Source organism: Elgaria multicarinata, chromosome 7 (assembly GCF_023053635.1).
Source record: "Elgaria multicarinata webbii isolate HBS135686 ecotype San Diego chromosome 7, rElgMul1.1.pri, whole genome shotgun sequence".
Taxonomy (NCBI): Eukaryota; Metazoa; Chordata; class Lepidosauria; order Squamata; family Anguidae; genus Elgaria; species Elgaria multicarinata.
Genome location: NC_086177.1, coordinates 84,734,414 through 84,754,665, shown reverse-complemented (window position 1 = coordinate 84,754,665; position 20,252 = coordinate 84,734,414). Strand labels below are relative to the sequence as shown.

The following is a 20,252-nucleotide window of genomic DNA, read 5'->3' as shown; positions in this document are numbered from 1 at the left end:
TGTTGTTTTTATGTTTTTGATGGTTTTAAATTTTGTATACTTTTTAATGTTCACTGGTTTTTAACTTTTGTAAACCGCCCAGAGAGCTTCGGCTATGGGGCGGTATATAAATTAATTAAACAAATACATAATAAACATACCGCCCCATAGCCGAAGCTCTCTGGGCGGTTTACAAATGAAGTAGATACGCTGCTGCTCAACCACAGTTATGCCAAAATCCTACATTGTTTCAGTGGGCGGCTCTCACTTCCATACCCGGGGAGAGGAAAAAGACTCGTCTAAAAGAATCTGAAAGTTCTATATTTCTGTGTGACAATGAAGTACTCTATTTCTTTCTATCTCTATGATTCGCAACCATTCGGCGGCCCCCATCTCTACCCTCACAACATGGTTAACATCCTCTTCTGCTATGTTTCCAGGCAGCACCGTATAGAGACAAAGTGAAGAAAAGGAAGACATTTTTGCGACATTTTTGCTTGACGGCTGTGCGTCGTAGGTACCAGGTATTCGGCCATGTTAAAAGTGGCAAAGCCCTTACCAGGCCTCGCGCGATAGAGGATCTTAAGAGTGGCGATGGGCGAGGCAAGCGCCGGCTATTGAACATTGGGCATGCGTAGTGGAGTGAGCGGAGCCCGCGGGCGGGAGCGTGGAATTGGTCTGTTGTGGCGAGGCACGCATGCGCGGCTGAGCGAGTGGCTGGCTGGAGGAGAGGCTCTTCTTGTGTGGCGGGACGATTAAATTATAGCGTAAGTCCGGGTTTGTGCTATGGCTGCGGAGGGACGGGAGCGAAAGAGGGAGGTATAGAGACAGTGACTGGCCACGCTTAGGTATATAAAAAAGCCAGCACAGCCATTCCCTCCTGTGGGGTTTACGATATGGGGAACGTTTTGTTTTCAAGATTATATCGTGCTCGGAGTGCGTCGCCTTTTAAATTGTGTATTTCCACATTTTAAAAGGAGCAAAAGACACACTGCACATTCTCACAAGCACTTGGCTTGGCAATCAGTTTAAAAAAGAAAGTTGTTTTTCCTTCAGGAGGAAAAAATACTCTGCTAATGCTCAGAGGCACCCTGCTGTGGGACATTAAAGAAAATTATGTTGCTTTTGGGGAAAAGGCAGATCGGACATGACCCAGAAGCCTGAGGTTAATAATAATAATAATAATAATAATAATAATAATAATAATAATAATAATTTTATTTCTTACCCGCCTCTCCCTTTGGATCGAGGTACCTTCAGGTAAGCTCCACAAGCTTACTTAGAACATCTTATCGCCAGCCAGTGGCTAATGTAATACTCAAGTTTGAATTTCTTTGCTTTTATTTTTCTATATTTGTAACTGTCTTTGGGCAGTTTTGGTCGGATTAGATTCTTGGATAGGGGCAGGAATTTTCAGATGTGCCATAGATGTCAGGATCATATATATTTTACACATTTTATTGTGTACTTTGTTATCCCCCCTTCTGTACAAGAATTTACAGGGTGGGTATGGCTAACAAGAATGATTACAATAAAATAGCACAATACATACCATTTAAAAGATAAAAACAATACAAATATAAAAGTGCAGACAATCACCGCTGCATAAAAAAGCCTGGGAAAATAAAACTATGTTCACTCGATGCCAAAAAAGCATAGGGAGGTCTCCAAAGGGAATTGAAAAGTTCCTCTACTTGGTCTCCACGGACACATCTCGCCTTACTTCATATGGCTGGGGCACCTGGAGGAGGAATAAGAACCAGTGTGGTGTAGTGGTTAGAGTGTTGGACAGGGATTTGGGAGATCTGGGTTCTAGTCCCTTCTCGGCCATGAAGTTCACTGTGTGATTTTGAGTCAGTCACTGACTCTCAGCCAAACCTACCTCTCAGGGTTGTTGTGAGGATAAAATGGAGAGGAGGAAGTTCCTCTGCAAGAGGAAAAAAGGCAGGATATAAATGTAGTAGTAGTAATAATTAATTAATTAATTGCCTGGCTTGTCAGATCTTTGATCAGTGGATCGATGGGAGATGCAATCAGAAGTGTGTGTTGTGGGATAGACTCAACAGTTTCTGTCTTCATGGTTACTAAACATTAGGAAAAACATCCTGATGGTAAGAGATTTGTTCAACAGTGGAATAGAACTGTCTTGGGAGATGGTGGGCATTTCTTTGCTCAAGGTCTTTAAACAGAGTCTGGACAGCCATCTGTCAGGGATGCTGTGGTCGTGTCCTGCATTGCAGATCCTGCATTGACTGGTTGGTTGGACAAGAATTCCTCCATGGTCCCTTCCATTATTCTTCTATAGACTACTTTATTGCTGTTTTTCAGGTCGCAGAACTGAACATGAGACGATCAGCAGCTCCAAGTCAACTGCTAGGGAATTCAGCCAAAAAGCCAAGGTTTATACCTCCAGCAAAAACTCATACGGTGTCCCTAAATAAAGAATCTGGACAATCAGACCCAGAAATTAAAATAGCTGAGGTAATTATTCAAAGAGAGGGAAGGGAAAAAGTGTAGCATTATTACTAAATGCCAACTGTGCTTCAAGAACCAATGTCAATAATTCATGGAATTTAAGGGGGACTGAATTCTAACTTTTTTCTGTAGCCTAGTTTTCCAAGAGGTGATCTATTTTCGAGCTGGACCACAGGTGGGAGATCACATAATCAGACACTCCTCCACATACATACTTTCCTCCACATTATGTACGCCGCCTTGGGTTCCTTGGAGGAAAAAGGTGGGCTATAAATGTAATAAATAAATTAATAAAACTGTTTAGATGTGGAGTACATAAAAGGTGTACATGAATTAAATAAATAAATATATACATATAAATGACAGCTGTGTATGCCTTAGATCTGTTCCGGTGGCAGGGGCAAAGGCAATTTGGAGCGTGCGCGGGGCCTGTAGGGGAGAAGGGGAAATCCATTCCATTAGTGGTTCTGTTCTGCTGGCAGAACAACACCATTGGATACAACTAGGAATGCATGGCTTTTGCTAAATCCATTCTGTCTACGTTTCATGGATTGTCGAGTGTTTTTCGTTCCATCATCCACTCATTGCTGGAAATGGATTTTTTAGATTAGAATTTCGTTCTACTTGCACTAGTTTGCATTAGCGCTAGTTTGAATTAGTGCAAACCTCCCATAAAAGTAAAAAAAAAAACATTTGGAAAAAGCTGATCCGCTATGGAACCTGCAAGTTGTATTCATAGAAATTCAAACTCATTTGAATTCCTTACAGGTTTCTCTGACAACCCTAGATACAATCCAATGCCAAGTGCAGAGCAAAGCCATGTTCTTTCAAAGTTCAGATGTGCAGAAGGTCAAAATTGTTCAAGGAAAGCCTTCCTGCTTCTTGAGACCTAGTTTCATTTGCATTCGAAGCCCTGTCGTGCTTTTCCAGGATTCTAAATTGCACGGGGAGGCTACACGAGTAGAGACGGCTCATGGCTTCAGCAGCTATCCCTCCAACTTGCCAAATTAGGGCTCTAGTTTCGTTTGGATTGACTGGAGAGTTCATATGTTTTTTGACCCAATATGCTTACTGAACAATTTTACTGCCTCTCAAAGGAACCACCTCTATGTGTCCAAAGATCTCTGCGGAAGGGCAGAGTAAGTTCCACCAGCTGTTAACTTGATCAGTACTCCTTCCCCACTCTCAGAAGTGCTCCCGTAGGGAGGTGCTCGCATCCCCAAATATTGAGTGTCTCCTAACTTAGGCACACGTAAGCCTCACTTAGTTTTGCAATTTTGGAAAGAGCATGGTTCAAGCTGGACTTCGAAACTCTCTCCATACTATGTGAGGCTCCCTCCCTCTCCAGGGCTGTCTCCTGGAACACACAACCATGAATTATTTCATCCTAAAATAAATATTTTATTTATTTTATATAATATTTCTATATAAATAAAGGGAAACGCTGCACATTTATTTGGATATTTTTGCATGAAAAACCGAATAACCTAGAATGTTTTGGTGTATTATAGGTGAATGAGGGACAATTGGATGGCTCAACATCTGTAAATATTTGTTCTGCAACTTCTGGCTTCACTTCTACGGTGGCTGTGAAATCTGATCAAGGCAAATTTTCCTCTCAGAAAAATAATGAGGAGAACTGTCATTTGGAAACAGGAGCAAAATCAGTATATAGAACTAAAACAGGTAAGGTAACTCATGTTTGACATCCTGATATATAAATCGGAGTAGCTTTTAAAATGACTCCTAAGGGAAAGCTGACAAACTGCAAATTTTTCTGTTTCAGGTCAATATCCCTCAGGGATGGCAATGCCAATTTTTCTGACCTTAAAGTGAGGAAAGGTCCAAATGACAATGAATATACAGCTATCACATGTAGCCATTTTTAAAATGTCAGCTATTTTAAAAAGAAAATGCAATTCTCAAAGGTCCAATTTTTTTTTAAAAAAAATAAATATAATGTGTTTTGGAATGAAGAGCACCTTCTTTGGAGGCAATCTTACATATCTAAATGCTAGGAACAGGCTAAGTTGGCCTCCAGAGATAGTGATCTCTTACACCATCAGGGTAAACATATTCAGAATAATTAGTTGGGGAGGTGACTAACCTAGTGTAGACCAATTTCTACTGCAGTGTTGACCTATCATTGTGATATATACAGGATGGAGGATGTTGGAAAGCCCACAATAAGTCTAGCAAAGGTCCCTCCTGAGTCCCTGCCCTTAACCCATAGCAGATGTTGGTAGGCATGGCAGCAACCTGGAAGAGCCCACTGCTTACTATTTCACGTTTCACTCCGCTTTAAAATAATTGTGAATTGTCTGGGCTGAAAGCAACTTCCTCTTTAGCATCCCCACTTTAATTATGCATGAAGTGGAGAAATAATACGAACATTTAATAAAGCTTGTTGGGAAATTCAGAACAGTTAGAAGGAAATACTTCTTCACACAGCACATCATTAAACGAATCACTACCACAAGATGTAGTGATGGCCACTACCTTGGATGGCTTTAGGCAATTCATGGAGGGTAGGACTATCAATGGCTACTAGTTATGATACCTGTATATTATTCAGTACAGGAGGCAGTACACCTGTCAATACCAGTTGCTGGGAACATGAATGGGAGGGTGTCATGTCCTCCTTGTGGGCTTCCTGTGAACATCTGGTTGGCCACTGGGAACAGATTGCTGGATTACATAGGTCCTTTGGATCCAGCATGGCTTTTCTTATATTCTTATGGTGTTGTTTAGATATAGATTTGTAGGCTCAAACTTCAGACTTATGATATTGACGTCAATACTGAAATTATATGAAATATTAAACCTATTTTGCAATGATAAAATTCTAATTGATGTAATTTAATAATAATAATAATGATGTTGTTGTTGCTGCTGCTGCAAGAGTGGTGTTCAAATCAATTGACTTTTGGTGAAATTCCTATTTTGCACGTATAATTGTAGTGTTGCTTGTACGTTTTGGTGAGAGAAGGTGATTTTGTCATTTTTGGGAACTTATGCTGTTTGAGTCTTTACTTATGAAGGTTATGTGCAACTTTGTAAATGGTTCTTCAGAGGACTAAGAATACCAAAAAGTAACATAGTTTGTGGTGAATGGTGCCATTTAAGAAATTGTGGATGTTGATTGCAGATATGGAGCCTTGGATTTGGTCCACGTAGGGCCCGAAGAAAATGCCTTATACTGGCCCTATTCAGACATCACACTAAACCATGATGGCTAAGCGTTTTGAGCTAAATAGTATGGCTTAAGGTGTCGTGTGAACCATTCGTAATCATTGTGGCTACATATTCACAGTTTAAACATGCCCACTAACCATTTGCTGAAAAAAGATTAGCAGCTTAACCATGGCTTAGCGTGTTGTCTGAACAGGCCGACTGAGTCATTCAATTGGTCTGTTTAGCTGAGTATTGTCTACACACTGACTAGCAGCAACTCTCCAGGTTTACTGACGGGTATTTCTTAACCCTACCTGGAGATGCTGGGGATTAAATGCAAGACTTTTTGCATGCAAAGCATGCGCTCCACCACTGAGTTATGGCTCTGAACAGCGTTGCAGGAACAGTGCCACAATATAAATAGTGATGTGGTTTCCAGCGTTCGTAGGATTGGCTTGCTGGCTCCAGACCTCAAAAGAACATCTAACTTAAATTACCAGCATTTGCAAGATTTTCAGTAGGAGCATCTTTTCTTGTTACAGAGCTGCAGTGATAGGAGATCGTTTCCCATCACAACATTCATGACCTTAATCTATTAGGTCAGAGATGGGCAACGTGTGGCCCTCCAGATGTTTTCACTTACAAGTCCCATCAGCCCTAGCCACCATATCCAATGCAAAGAGATGGTGGAAGCTGCAGTTCAACAACATCTGGAGGACCACAAGTTGCCCACCACATTAATACAAGCACAAGGGAAAGCTGACTTGCAAATCCAGGCATTCTTGGGCGACTTAGAGTTACAGTCCTAAGGACACTTACTTGGCAGAGAGTCTCACTGAAATCAGTGCTACTGACTTCTGAGTAGAATGCATGGGATTGCGCTGTATGAGTAGTAAGGCACTTCTTGAAACCTGGATCGAGGGCCATATTACTAAATGAAAGTGCATTTCATCTCCAGGATTCTGTGTGTGTGCTGGAAGCCCCAAATTTGTAGCCCCTTTCTAGAATAGGGTGAGCTTTCTATCCTCAGGGATCAAAACTTCTGAGATTTGCTCACTGAGCTGAGTTTAAAGTGCATACTTTGAAAAATGAAGTTAAGGTATATATTTTCATCTAGTGGTGGCATGAAACAAATGGGGTTTCTGTATTGTGTCATATCATGATGGTGTGTGTGTCTGTCTTTTCTCTTAAATATAAAGCTGATTAGATCTTGCTTGTCTTTTACCATGCTCTTTCAGATTTGTTTTTCTATGTGTTCTATTTAATTCTTGTTATAAGTGCTGCATTGGATAAATAGTACTTTTATGAAGTTTCATTTTATATAAGCCTTTTTTGTTTAGACAGACTTTTGGTCTGCATAATGATTAAATTTGCGGGGGTTCTTTGGCTTTTGTGGTTCCCTTGATTTGTTGGATTTTTAGTGATCCTATTTCTAAATTGCTGTATCTGTTAGCCACCTTGAATGGTTTGTGTTGAAGCTCTAGTCCCACTCACCTGGGAGTAAACCTCATTGAACTCAACAGGGTTTACTTCTTAGTAGACATGTATAGAATTGCTCTGACAGTCTTGAACTAGAAAGGTGGGATATAAGTATTCCTAATGGATAAATAAAAACATATTCCAATTGGATCTGATATACTTGAGTAGACATACATTGCTGAAATATCGCACGTAGCTAATATTCCACAAAGTTATTATGTCAGATGGCGGCTCTTGTAAGTGCATACTTCCTGGTATCCTTGAACTATGTTATATCTTCCTAGTCTGTAACAAATCTCTCTATTCCATAATATATGAAAGTAAGAAAACTAGAAAAAAGATCTAGTTCTCCCAGCTGAAGTCCAGACTGTAGCCACTACACTACATCATACTGACTTATGTAAACCCACACAACATATAGATTTGTCAATGCCAAGTAAGTGAATATTAGAAACTTCTGTTGCCTATTTAGAAGCTTTTATTTTAATTTCCCCAGAATTGTATTCCTATACATGTTCATAGGAAATCATACATCGCGACTCTGCTTGCATTCGCTTGGGCTTAAGCATGAATTAATAAAATTGCCAGCGAAAGTATACACCATATTAATAAAGATAACAACTGGGGGAGCAGAAACATTCCTTGAAGCTGCCTACAGTAGATAAGGACAGTCAGGATTGACTCCTCTTCATATAAATAAAATTATTAGGCTAAAGTAGCAGTTGGAGTCATCTTTGATCAGAGCTTTTCAAACTTTGATGCAAGCTAATCACTTCCAAGTAACAATATTAGAGGATGGCTTTTAAATTTAAATAAAAGAAGCAAAGGAAGTTGTGTTGGTCCATAAGAAAAAAAACCACCGGAATCTACAGTCTTTAGATGAACATACTTTAGAATTCTCCAGAACTCTTCATCAGGCTGGATAATAAGCAACATGGGGGGAGGGGAAGAAAAAAAGCTGGCTGGAAATCGTAGCCACAAAGTCTGCATTTGGTCATAAAGTCTTAAAGTGGAAAGGTAGGAGGAGATAGCAGACTTAAATGGATTAGCCCAGGTGCTTTGCAGGTTTCGGATTGCACCTAGGACTGCTGGGACAAAGAAACGCACAGTGGCCAATCCCCCATTTTCAAAAATATCAAAACCAGCTGCTACCTGGATCTGTCTCTAGCCCTAAGTGAAACACAGCTTCCTTGTTAGGTAGTGAACAGAATTAAAGAGAAACATGCTTTTATTAGATTTGCATCTCTTTCAGCTTTCTTGGTTTAAAATATTTTGTTTGGGCAGGAAAGAAATCTGAATGGCCATCTTACAGGCGCAGGGCAGATTCCAACAGATTTTTATCTCATAATTTACCTTTCCAACAATCCAGAGAAGTAGGTTTGATGAAGAGATAGTTCTTTGACCCTAGTTGCTTTCTGAAGTAGGTCTCCCATGTCCAAGTACAGCAATTTCTCTAGTTCCCTCGTAATCTACCTTTCCCGAGAGAGAATGTTTTGTGTGCTTGCAAATAGTAGTTTAAACATTGGTGTTTCCCGTTTGTATTTCTTACAGCCTTCACTAACCTGCCTGATGCCCTCCAGATGTGTTAGATGCCCCAGGATCACCAAAGCTGGTGGTGGTGGTGATGGGATCTGTAGTCGGACAAATCTGAAGGGCACCAGGTCAGGAAATCCAGAACGAAGTGGGCTGTAGTCCATGAACGCTTACGCCAGAATCAATTTGTTCATCTTTAAGGTGCCGCAAGACTCTTTGTTGTTCTTGCTGCGATTACCCTCTGGAAATTGTCTTTACTTCGTGGCCCCTGAAGTATTTCTCTCCACCGCAGATGCTGTAGATTGGGCAGGTTTTGGAAGGCTGCAAGGGTTGATGGGGTGATGCAAAGACCTTGTTTTTGTGTTTTCTGCCCTCTTGTTCGCACACATTGTCCTATTGGGCGACTGCCTCTTTAAAAAGTGTGTGTGTGTGTGCACACGCAGGCGGGCAGGCGAAGCCGAGGCGCACACCGCAAAGTGCTGGGGAAGCTTAGCTTTGCTGTGAAGCCTGAGCCCTGAGTGAAACCTAACTAGCTAGGCGATATGCAATTCCTGATTGACAGCAGGACTAGCATTATGCAAATGCCGCCAGAGAGAACAGCAGCTCGGGGAGCCGTGATCAGGGGCTCTGTTAGGGATCTCTCTACACACGCCTGCTGCCAAATCCCCCAGCTTGCCGTGGCTGTTCTTGTTTTTCCGTTCCTCTTTTTGCTGTGGTGGTTCGGCTTAACAACCAATAAATGACACCCTCCCCCTCAAAACACACACACAAGTTGTTGCTTTCTTGGACATGAATAAATCCAATCTTCGGTGCAGTTTTAGTTTCTGTCAGCTCCAGGGATGTGCGTGAGCTTGTTAACTCAGGATGAATTGGGTAATATTTAGCAGGGTAATGCGCTAATCTTTAAACCTTTATGTTTTCAATCCCAGTGTATGTATGGAGGGGGTGGGGGGGGGAGAAAACTCTTGACACAAAAGTGTGTGTGTTTTGCCTGCTTCCTCTCGTCTCCTTCAGTCTGAAGCTTTATGTAGGTCAGGCTTGGCTTAAGCAGATTTCCTGAACCTGCGTCAGCTTAAGCTGGAGGAATTTTAATAAACCCTCCCTTGTAGGCGGGGGCCTAAATGAGACAAGCCTAGTTAAGCCTGATCTTTTTCTGTTTGTGAAAAAGAGCCGAGGAGAGCTAGGTTCGGCGTGGTGGTTTCAGGAACTGCTGCTGCTGCTTCAAGCTGGAGAGGACGATGGTTGGGAAGGCCCGGTCCTCGAATTTCACCTTATCTGAAAAGCTGGATTTGCTCAAACTTGTCAAGCCCTATGTCAAAATTCTCGAGGAGCACACCAACAAACACTCGGTCATAGTGGAAAAAAACAAATGCTGGGACATCATAGCTGACAACTACAATGCCATTGGGGTTGACCGGCCGCCGCGCACCGCGCAGGGCCTGCGCACGCTATACAAGCGGCTCAAGGAGTACGCCAAGCAGGAGCTGCTGCAGCAAAAGGAGAGCCTTTCCGATTACAAGAGCTACATCTCCGAGCCCACGAAGAAAGTTGTGGAGATGATCCCTCAGATTTCCAGCGTGTGTCTGCGAGAGAGGAACAACCTGCCCTGGTAAGTTGTGTTTTACCTTGCGCTTCGATGGCAACTCTAGCACCTCCTGTCTTCTCAGCCGGTCCTTGTTTAAGCTAGCCTTAGCAGGGAGGAGGGGTGGGGAAGTGCTGCCGCTCACGCTGGTGTATATATATATATATGTATTTTACATGTTTTTTATTTAAATAGTAATAATAAGGGCCGACTTTTATGTTCAACTTTCCGCTGTATTTCAAAGGTCTTCATTGTCAGACCTTTGGCAAGTGAGGGTTAAGAAAGAATCCAAGTGAAATAGGAGCTCCAACTTTTACCCCTCCCCTTTTAATAGGCATAGCATTCAAACACTGACCAAGGGAAAGGCTGTTCTACATTTAAGGTAGTACTGCAGTCGTCTGCCTGCGTACGGAAGCTGCTGCCTGTTTTGGATAAAATCTACATAAAGTCGAGTTGGAGAACAAAGAAGCAAGCCTCTCTCTCTCTCTCTCTCTCTCTCTCATACAGTGCGCCCGGCAAGGATTATGTTAATCTCCCAGGGTGGAACACATCTTAGCTGAATTTAGACCTTTGGAGATGATTTTACTTCATACGCAGCCGTGCCTTTTAACAAAGCAAATGGATTGTTTTAAAAACGATAATAACCATTCTTTTGCATTCTCGGTGGCCAGAATGCAGATAAAAGCTTTAATTTAAGCCGTAAACAAGAGCGCATCGAGTACATTCATGAGTATTGGGCGCAGACAGCTTGGAAGGCTGCAGTCCCACAAAGTCTTTTATTTTATAGCTGCCTTTTAGCGTTTAATCAAATCAGAGCCTGTCTAGATTTGAGCCAGACGTAGAACAGGGCAGGCTGTTTTTCAAGCTCCCTCGCAGGGGCTTTGCTAATCATCCCCTCCCCCTCCGCAACTGACTTGCCACACACATGGCTGCAGCTCGGATGCTTCCCAGGTCAGCTTTATCCTGTGCCTGGATGTTGTAGACATTAATAATTATAATTTTAAACAAACACACCTAAGGAGAAGTGAACAGCTCTTTTCCTTCCTCCTGTCACAACCCATTTAAATTCACATCACTTACTGTGCAAAACAGATAACGTTAATCTGAGTTTCCAGGGAAGCTGGCATCAGTGTGCATGCTGGTCAGTCCTTGATTTGTGCTTCCTCTGGTTCTGTTAAGTAATCCGAGTGGTCTAAATTCTACCAGGGTTGATGCTAGAAAAATAACAGCATGTAGGCATCAGGCCTTTTGGTGTGTGGGTTCTCCACCAGCGATGAATTACAATAAAAATGTAACCCTACATGGCTGCTCTGAAGTAAACACCATTGAATTCAATGGGACTTACTCCCATCTAAGTGTGTGTCGGATTGCAGCCTAAGTGCTGCAGCAGGATCTTGTAAGAGGGGAGGGCTCTCTGCAATATTCGTTCAGACTGAAACATTCGGCACAGGCCAGGAGTATGGCACTGGGTTTGGCCGGTTGGATACGCTCTTACTTCGGCCATTGAACCACTACAGCAGGTGTTTTGTGTCTTGGTAATTTTGCAATAGAGGAAATGGGTAGATCTACATTTGAGCAAGAACCGCTGCAATGCACCTGGTGGTGAATTTTATTCCTGATTAGTAAGCGGTTTTGGGTGCTGTGTGAAGAGCACAAAAGGCGGGATATTCATATTTATTTATTTTTAAAGGTAGATGATTGATGCCTGGTGTAAAGGTGGAGGATTATGGGTATTGTAGCCAGACACCACTGGAGGGCATGAGCTTGCAGAAGGCTGACCTACCCAGTTGCCCATTTGTTATGACTCCAAGCTGTGCTTTTGTCTTTTCATTTTGAATGTCCTGAACTGCACTTCAAGACTGCAATCCCAAGCTCCTTTGCATAGAAGCCAGCCCTATTGAAATAGCTGTGTGTTAAGCTTCCACGAAGATGGATTTTTTTTTGCATTGGGATTGTTTTGGCTCCCTCTTTACTAAGTAGTAGAAAGTTTATTTATTTATTTATTTATTTATTTATTTATTTATTACACTTATATACCGCCCCCATAGCCAGAGCTCTCTGGGCGGTTTACAGTCAGGGCAGCCTTTCTGGGACAATCACCTGCAAGGGAAAGAGAGCATTGCGGTGTAGGCCAAAGGAATAACCTGGGGCTAATGTGCAAATGTGAATAAGGAAACTCAAGGTTTTTTTTAAAAAAAAAATAAAGGTGTTTTTTGAGTGGGGATAGGGGGAGGCGGCACTTTTATGCCTATCACTGACCATCTTTCCTCCGCTCCTAATCACCATCTGTACAACGTTTACTGTTAAGAGGTTCAAAATGCACGTTTACATGTGGTTTGGACCCCATGGTGAAGACATGGGTGGGGGAATTTGGAGTGGAGAAATGGCAGGTGGGGAAGGGCTTTAAACACCACCTTGCTGTTCTCTCAAAATCTCCCTATTGAAGCTGTTTTTCATTAATAACACCGGTGTCAGAACTCTGTTTACATGCAATATGTAGGTAAGAGTGAGTAAATGAGTAAGCATAAAATCAAATAAATTAAGATTACAGGCCCCTGGGTTGAACACTCAGGAGGCCTTGTGTTGCCCCTGCCAAAGTAGCTCTTAGCTCCATCCTGGGGCTCACACAGTATCTCAGGTACTTGCATTCTGTTTTTACAAGAACACCTGTGGTGTCCATATAGCTGACTGTTCAAACAGTTTGGGCCACCCAAACAAGATGCACACGGAAGTAACATGCAGCTGTTACCCAACAAATCATATCATAGAATCATAGAATAGCAGAGTTGGAAGGGGCCTACAAGGCCATCGAGTCCAACCCCCTGCTCAATGCAGGACTCCTCCATAAAGCATCCCCGACAGATGGTTGTCCAGCTGCCTCTTGAATGCCTCTAGTGTGGGAGAGCCCACAACCTCCCTAGGTAACTGATTTCATTGTCGCACTGCTCTAACAGTCAGGAAGTTTTTCCTGATGTCCAGATGGAATCTGGCTTCCTTTAACTTGAGCCCGTTATTCTGTGACCTGCACTCTGGGAGGATCGAGAAGAAATCCTGGTCCTCCTCTGTGTGACAACCTTTGAAGTATTTGAAGAGTGCTATCATGTCTCCCCTCAATCTTCTCTTCTCCAGGCTAAACATGCCCAGTTCTTTCAGTCTCTCTTCATAGGGCTTTGTTTCCAGACTCCTGATCAACCTGGTTGCCTTCCTCTGAACACGCTCCAGCTTGTCTGTGTCCTTCTTGAATTGTGGAGCCCAGAACTGGACGCAATACTCTAGATGAGGCCTAACCAGGGCTGAATAGAGAGGAACCAGTACCTCACGTGATTTGGAAGCTATACTTCTATTAATGCAGCCCAAAATAGCAGTTGTCTTTCTTGCAGCCATATCGCACTGTTGGCTCATATTCAGCTTGCGATCTACAACAATTCCAAGATCCTTCTCGTTTGTATTATTGCTGAGCCAAGTATCCCCCATCTTGCAACTCTGCATTGGGGTTCTATTTCCTAAATGTAGAACTTGGCATTTATCCCTATTAAATTTCATCCTGTTGTTTTCAGCCCAGCATTCTAGCCTATCAAGATCACTTTGAAGTTTGTTTCTGTCTTCCAGGGTATTAGCTATCCCACCCAATTTTGTGTCATCTGCAAATTTGATCAGCGTTCCTTGCACCTCCTCATCCAAATCATTAATAAAAATGTTGAAGAGCACTGGGCCCAGGACTGATCCCTGTGGTACCCCACTCGTTGCCTCTCCCCAGTTTGAGAAGGTTCCATTGATAAGTACTCTTTGAGTCCGATTCTGTAGCCAACTGTGAATCCACCTAATAGTTGTTCCATCTAGCCCACTTTTAGCTAGTTTGTTAATCAGAATGTCATGTGGTACTTTGTCAAAAGCTTTGCTGAAGTCAAGATATATGACGTCCACAGCATTCCCACAGTCCACAAGGGAGGTTACCCAATCAAAAAATGAGATCAAATTAGTCTGACAGGACTTGTTCTTGACAAATCCATGTTGGCTTCTAGTAATCACTGCATTGATTTCAAGGTGCTTACAGATTGACTTCTTTATAATCTGCTCCAGAATTTTCCCAGGGATGGATGTCAGCCTGACTGGTCTGTAGTTCCCAGGTTCCTCCTTTTTGCCCTTTTTGAAGATAGGGACAACGTTAGCCCTCCTCCAGTCGTCCGGCACCTCACCCATCTTCCATGATTTTGCAAAGATAATAGACAAAGGTTCTGAGAGTTCTTCCGGTAGTTCCTTCATTACTCTAGGATGCAGTTCATCAGGCCCTGGAGATTTGAACCCATTCAAGGAAATTAGGTGTTCTTTGACCATTTGTTTATCAATCTCAAACTGTAATCCTGCCCCCTCAACTTCTGCTTCACTTTTTCCAGGGGGGTCATAGACCCCCTTTTGGGAGAAGTCTGAGGCAAAGTAGGAATTGAGCACTTCAGCCTTTTCTTTGTCATCTGTTATCGATTTGCCATCCTCATTAAGCAGTTGAACCACCATTTCTTTCCTCTGTCTTTTACTACTCACGTATCTGAAGAAAGCCTTTTTATTGCTTTTAGCATCCCTCGCTAATCTCAGCTCATTCTGAGCTTTATTTAGCCTTACTGACGCCATTTTGGCACTTCTGAGCCAACTGTCTGTACTCTTCTTTTGTAGCCTGGCCTTCCTTCCACTTCCTATATGTATCCCTTTTTGTTTTCAGGTCATCTCTAAGCTTTTTGTGGAGCCACATTGGTTTCCTCTGTTGTCTTCTATCTTTTCTCCTTGTTGGAATTGTTTGTAACCGTGCCTTTAAAATGTCCTTTTTTAAATACTCCCACCCATCCTGCACTCCTTTTCTCATTAGGCTCATTTGCCATGGGACCTTGTTTATGGTTCTGAGTTTATTAAAATCAGCTTCCCTAAAATCCAGAGTACGTGTATGGCTACACTCAACTTTTGTTTCCTTCATAATCAAGAATTCAAGTATGATGTGGTCACTTTCCCCCAGAGTTCCCGTAACTGCCACTTTATCCACTAAGTCATCCCTATTGGTCAATATCAAGTCAAGGATTGCTGATCCTCTAGTTCCTTCCTCCACTTTCTGTAGGAGAAAGTTATCACCCACACATGTCAGGAATTTCTTGGAAGGGCCGCTTTTGGCAGTATTGGTCTCCCAACAGATATCAGGGTAATTGAAGTCCCCCATCACTACTACATCACACTTCCTTGAAACACTGGCAATTTGTTTCTCAAAAGTTTTGTCCTCGTCTTCTCCTTGATTGGGTGGTCGGTAGTAGACTCCGATTATCATGTTCTTTTTATTCCTTGCCCCATTTATTTTAATCCAGATGCTCTCGATGTGGCAAAGTCATTCACTCCCTTATTAAAACGTGTCATGGCATCATTAGTCCAGCCATATCACCCTCTACCATGTTTGGAGGTAATACAGATTTAGGAATCCAGAGTTCTCAGCCATGTGGCATCCGGCATGTTGAAGCTGAGTTAGATCCGACAGAAAGATGACTCATACCAAACAGATGCTGGATGGGTTCCCTCACTACAGCAACTGTTTTCTCTCACTTTCAGTAGGGGTGCCTCCACTCTGCTAGACAAAACCATGCATCTGTCCTCCTTACATTTTACGATCTGTGCTTTAGGGAGGAGGGAGCACACCCTGAAGGTGTTTTGTGAGAGGTACAGGACAATTCTGCAGCCTGGTTTTCATCTTGACCCATCATTTTCCATGGTTGTGTTAATATAATAAGTGATATTTCCAGGTTTCAGGATTGGGGATGTGTGTCTGAATATTATTCTCCCAGTTAGCTTATGTTTCCTTGTATCTTAATTTTCATAGATGCTTATTAAAAAAAGAGATGACTAGGCAAGATGGCGGCGCATTACCAAGCGCTACCTGATGTCTTTTATAGCTGCCCAGACGTTTGCTGGACTATTGAGGCCCAGCATTGGGCAAAAGGTGGGATACTAATAATAATAATAATAATAATAATAATAATAATAATAATAATGGTGTTGCAACAGACTCTCTCCTCTCTGGTGCTAAGAGGGGAGTCTAATCTGTGCCCAGATCTAAATCAGATGGGGTGGGGAGATATGGAGTAACCATAGCGAGGACGTACACTCTGGTAGGTATCTTCTGTATCTTCTCTCCAGTGCTATTGTAGTAAATTTTGAGATGCAAGAGCTCATTATGACAGCCCCCACAGCCATGCCCCTAAGAAAGATGCATAGTCATCCCTCCATCCCCCTGATATCTATATCTTGCTTTTATGTTTAATTATTCACCAAGGAGTTAATACTCTGAATTTAAAAAAATCTGTCATAAAACACAGACATCCCAAAAGCGACCACTACTAAAATCTCACAATTAAGTTTACGGAGCATGACTGCAATCCTATCCATGGTTATCTGGGAATAAGCTCCGCTAAAACTGAGTGGTACTTACTCCGGACTACTTCGGTTCAGCCTATGAAAAATGTTGAACTTTAACAAAAGATCTTCAGCTGGCTGAAACTCAACCTCTGTCTTTAAATTAAAAATGCAAACTCCTGGGCAAAGAGGTGTTGCCTTCTTAACTGCTAGTGTGGAGTAGGGAGTACCATCAAAGAAAGGTAACTGTGATTATTTCCCTCATTCTCTGACTTCCTCTGTGGTAATCTTTCACAAACAATGGTAAAACTTGAAAGGCTTGTTATCGCCTCATTCTCTTGCTACAGCTTCTCTTGCTACAGCGAGAGAATTGCCTGGTGCTCTGGCAGAAAACATCACTGTTCCTTCTCTAAAAAAAACCCACAACCCTCCCCTGCTTGCACTCTTTACTATTCCACTGCTCCTCTCCGTAACCACCATACTTTCAGAGAGCCCTCTGAAAAGGCAAGAGAGTTTTTTTTTTTTTAGCAATTTCCAAGTATTTCTTAACCCTGTGCAAGGTGAAAGGTAGATCTCTGTTCTGCCACACACACACACCCCCCAGCTGTCTTCTGGAAAACTCAGGGTCATTCGCTCACTGATGCTAGACTGGGACAGACTTGAAAGCTCTTTCTCATTGCTTCTGAGCACTTCCCGGCCCAGCACCAGGTGAGCGACTGACCCTCTCCCAGTCACCTATGGATTTTAGAGCATTTAGGATAAGGGGCGATGGGTTGGAGCAGCCACAGGTAATGGCTGACTACTCACGCCAGGCAAAATGGGTCGGCCCCGATCTCTTCAGGTTTTGAGTTCAAAAACTCGATATTAGGGTAATAGCTTTATTAGGCCAACTCAATGTCACAAAATATGTGCAAGCTTTCAAGAGCTCCAGACCCTCTTCATCCGGTAATGCAGGATGCTTCTCATGAATGAGGGATACTGTAGGATAGGTGGGGAGAAATGCTTTGAGGGAAAGCATTCTTCCGACTCTTAGGAAAGGAAGCCTTATTAGACCCACGGAACTAGACCATCAGGGATGATTAAAGGTTTTATTTTTACCTTTGTTCATCATGCTGTTGGTGCATAAAGTAATCTTCTGCACTTCTCTGTTTTCTTCTGTATTTCTTTTTTACTTCTTTCACTAGATCAGCTTTCCATAACCAAGTGCCTTTCAGGTGTGTTGAACCTCCACTCCCAGCATTCCCAACCAGCATGGCTGGTAGTTGCAGTTCAACACATCTGGGAAGCACCCAGTTGGGGAATGCTGCATTAGGTTTTATTATTCACCCTTTGATGAAACATTGCTTCCACATAATCTTTGCATCTCTCACAGTGGCCAATCTCCATGTACATTGATGGTGCTATATAAATAAATAATAATAATAAAATAATAATAATAAACAACTGTGATGTGGTTTATCTCTCTCACTCTTTCACAGATTAGCTCACAAATGGCTTAAATAGAAGTACCCAACCTTTTTTTTGGGGGGGGGAGGGCTGATGGGCTCATTTGGAATTTTGAAAGTGTCATGGGTGCTCTCACAAAATGGCTGCCACAGGGGGGCTTCCCATTCACAAAATGGCTGCCACAGTGAGCATGGCCAGTCACAAAACACCCCTTTCTTTGAAGGCAAACTGGTTAGAGTAAAAGAAAAGTAACTTGCCCAGGAACTTTAAAAATCAGGAGAGCCTGCAGGTATAAGGGAGATGTGCACAATGAAGACAAATGTAGAAGTTTCTTTTTTCTGCTAATGACTAAAGTATGGTCTGTCTGTTTTAGTGCCACCCTGGAAAAAGAAACTGTTGCTACTACGAGCTCACCGCAGCTGGTGTTGGAGCACCATCCTGCTGCTATCACGCTGGAGCTGGATCAAGAGGAGGAGGAGGAGGATGTCAAGCCCCCTCCGTCGCTGATTGTAGAGTTACAAACTCAGGAGAGCTTAGAGCAAAGAGAACAGCAACATTTGGTCCACGTCATGGAGAGGTCACCTTCAACTTCCCTGTCTTCTGTGGATATAAGAATGCTGTCTCCATCCCCTATACCCAGAAGAGATGAATTTTTCAGGCTTGAAAGCGGGGAACGATTTAGGCCGGCGTGTGGGGGTTATGATCCCCAAATGTTGCAAATGCTAAAAGAAGAGCATAACATGATTTTGGAAAATCAGAGGAAAATTGGGCTCTATATCCAAGAAAAAAGGGATGGCTTGAAAAGAAGGCAGCAGCTGGAAGAAGAGCTACTAAGAGCCAAAATTAAAGTAGAAAGGTTAAAGGCGATACGTCTACGCCGTGATCTCCCTGAATTCAATAGTCTTTGAATATTTAGCAATTCTGCAGGGTTATTTCATAATTCTTTTTGATCTAGAAGAGATGATTTACTACATTTATTTGGATGGATCAAAACCCAGCGTTGAAGGGTTTGACGGGGGAAGAGTGCATGTTTTTTTTCCATTTTATTTTTTGTGCACATTTGCAAAAAAATAAATAAATTCAAAGCCATCTTTCTCTGGTCTTCCCAGGTTTTTGATTTAAAGTAGAACCAGATCTAAGACTTAAAAAAAATCCTTTGAAATCTTGTGATCACTTTACTATTAGCAAAAGCAAACGATAATTCATGCAGCTGTTGTAAAAATGCTGATTTTATTCTTCATTTCATTCCCCCCCCCCCACGAAGCGATTCTTATCTGTCCGTTTAAAATATTCATTTATTTCTGGGTCAATAAACATATGCAAAATGGAGAAAAAAAGGCTATTTTTCTTTGTTTCCTTCTTCACTATAAAACATGTGATAACTGCTGTTGCTCAAATGCAGTCTTACCCTGTCACGAAAAGCAGAGAAAGGAATTTCTGGTGGTTTTTTTTGATGTTGAGCTGAACAGAGGGAATATGCATTCACAATGTTTTATAACATGTTTCTGAAAGCATTAAATAGCTAAGAATAAGAATTAGTATCTACCTTTTCTCCTCCATTTATGGGAAAGTGGTGGCCTCCAGATGTTGTTGAACTACAATTTTCATCATCCCTGTCCTTTGGCCGGCCGGCTGGAGATGTCCAACAACATCAGGAGAGCAAGATGTTCTTTAGCTCTGTTTTTAGGACTCAATCCTATGCATCTTTAGACAGAAAAAAACTCGTATAACTTCCAGCATTCTCCATCCATCCATGCTTTCTGTCTAAACATGCATAGGAGTGTGCCCCTTAGAGTGCAATCTTACGTATGTTTAGGCAGAAAAAGTCCTGCAACTCTCAGCATGGCTGGGGAATGCTGGGAGTTGTATGACTTTTTCTGTCTAAACTTGCATGGGATTGTGGTGTTAGTCTGTTAAGGTAAGGCTGAAGACAGTGCTTGGTCTACTTTTATGCGTCATTTCAGTGTGCCGCTACTGTTGTTGCCAGAGGATGTTGTGATGGCCACTACCATAAAATGGCTTTAAGATATACATACATGTATATCTGTTGGTTGATCACTACTGTCCATGGAACCCAGGAGCACAAATGTTTGAACTGAGGAAAGATATATCACCATCTTGCTGTGGGCAGTCAGCTGGCATGAAATAGGATTGATACAATTGCCGGCTGGACATTCTGCACTCATTTTGGGTCATTGACTTG

General features: G+C 42.3%; 2 protein-coding genes across 3 annotated transcripts in view; both read left to right on the top strand.

Moving 5' to 3' along the window:
- Window positions 1-673: 673 nt before the first annotated feature.
- RAD54B (RAD54 homolog B) overlaps window positions 674-20,252 on the top strand; it is a 61,670-nt gene continuing 42,091 nt past the window's right edge. The window contains exons 1-3 of one of the 2 annotated variants that reach the window (XM_063130953.1): window positions 674-746; window positions 2,308-2,460; window positions 3,966-4,140. In XM_063130953.1, coding sequence (XP_062987023.1) covers window positions 2,323-2,460; window positions 3,966-4,140 — 313 coding nt within the window. In that variant the 5' untranslated portion in view covers window positions 674-746; window positions 2,308-2,322. Of the gene's footprint in view, window positions 747-2,307; window positions 2,461-3,965; window positions 4,141-10,200; window positions 10,250-20,252 lie in introns of those variants that run through there. The other variant, XM_063130954.1, reaches the window with a different exon arrangement.
- On the top strand, window positions 9,384-19,359 carry FSBP (fibrinogen silencer binding protein). Its single transcript, XM_063130955.1, has 3 exons — window positions 9,384-9,528; window positions 9,809-10,249; window positions 18,423-19,359. Exons 2-3 carry the CDS (start codon window positions 9,879-9,881, stop codon window positions 18,955-18,957), a joined length of 906 nt encoding a protein of 301 aa, XP_062987025.1. The 5' UTR covers window positions 9,384-9,528; window positions 9,809-9,878; the 3' UTR covers window positions 18,958-19,359.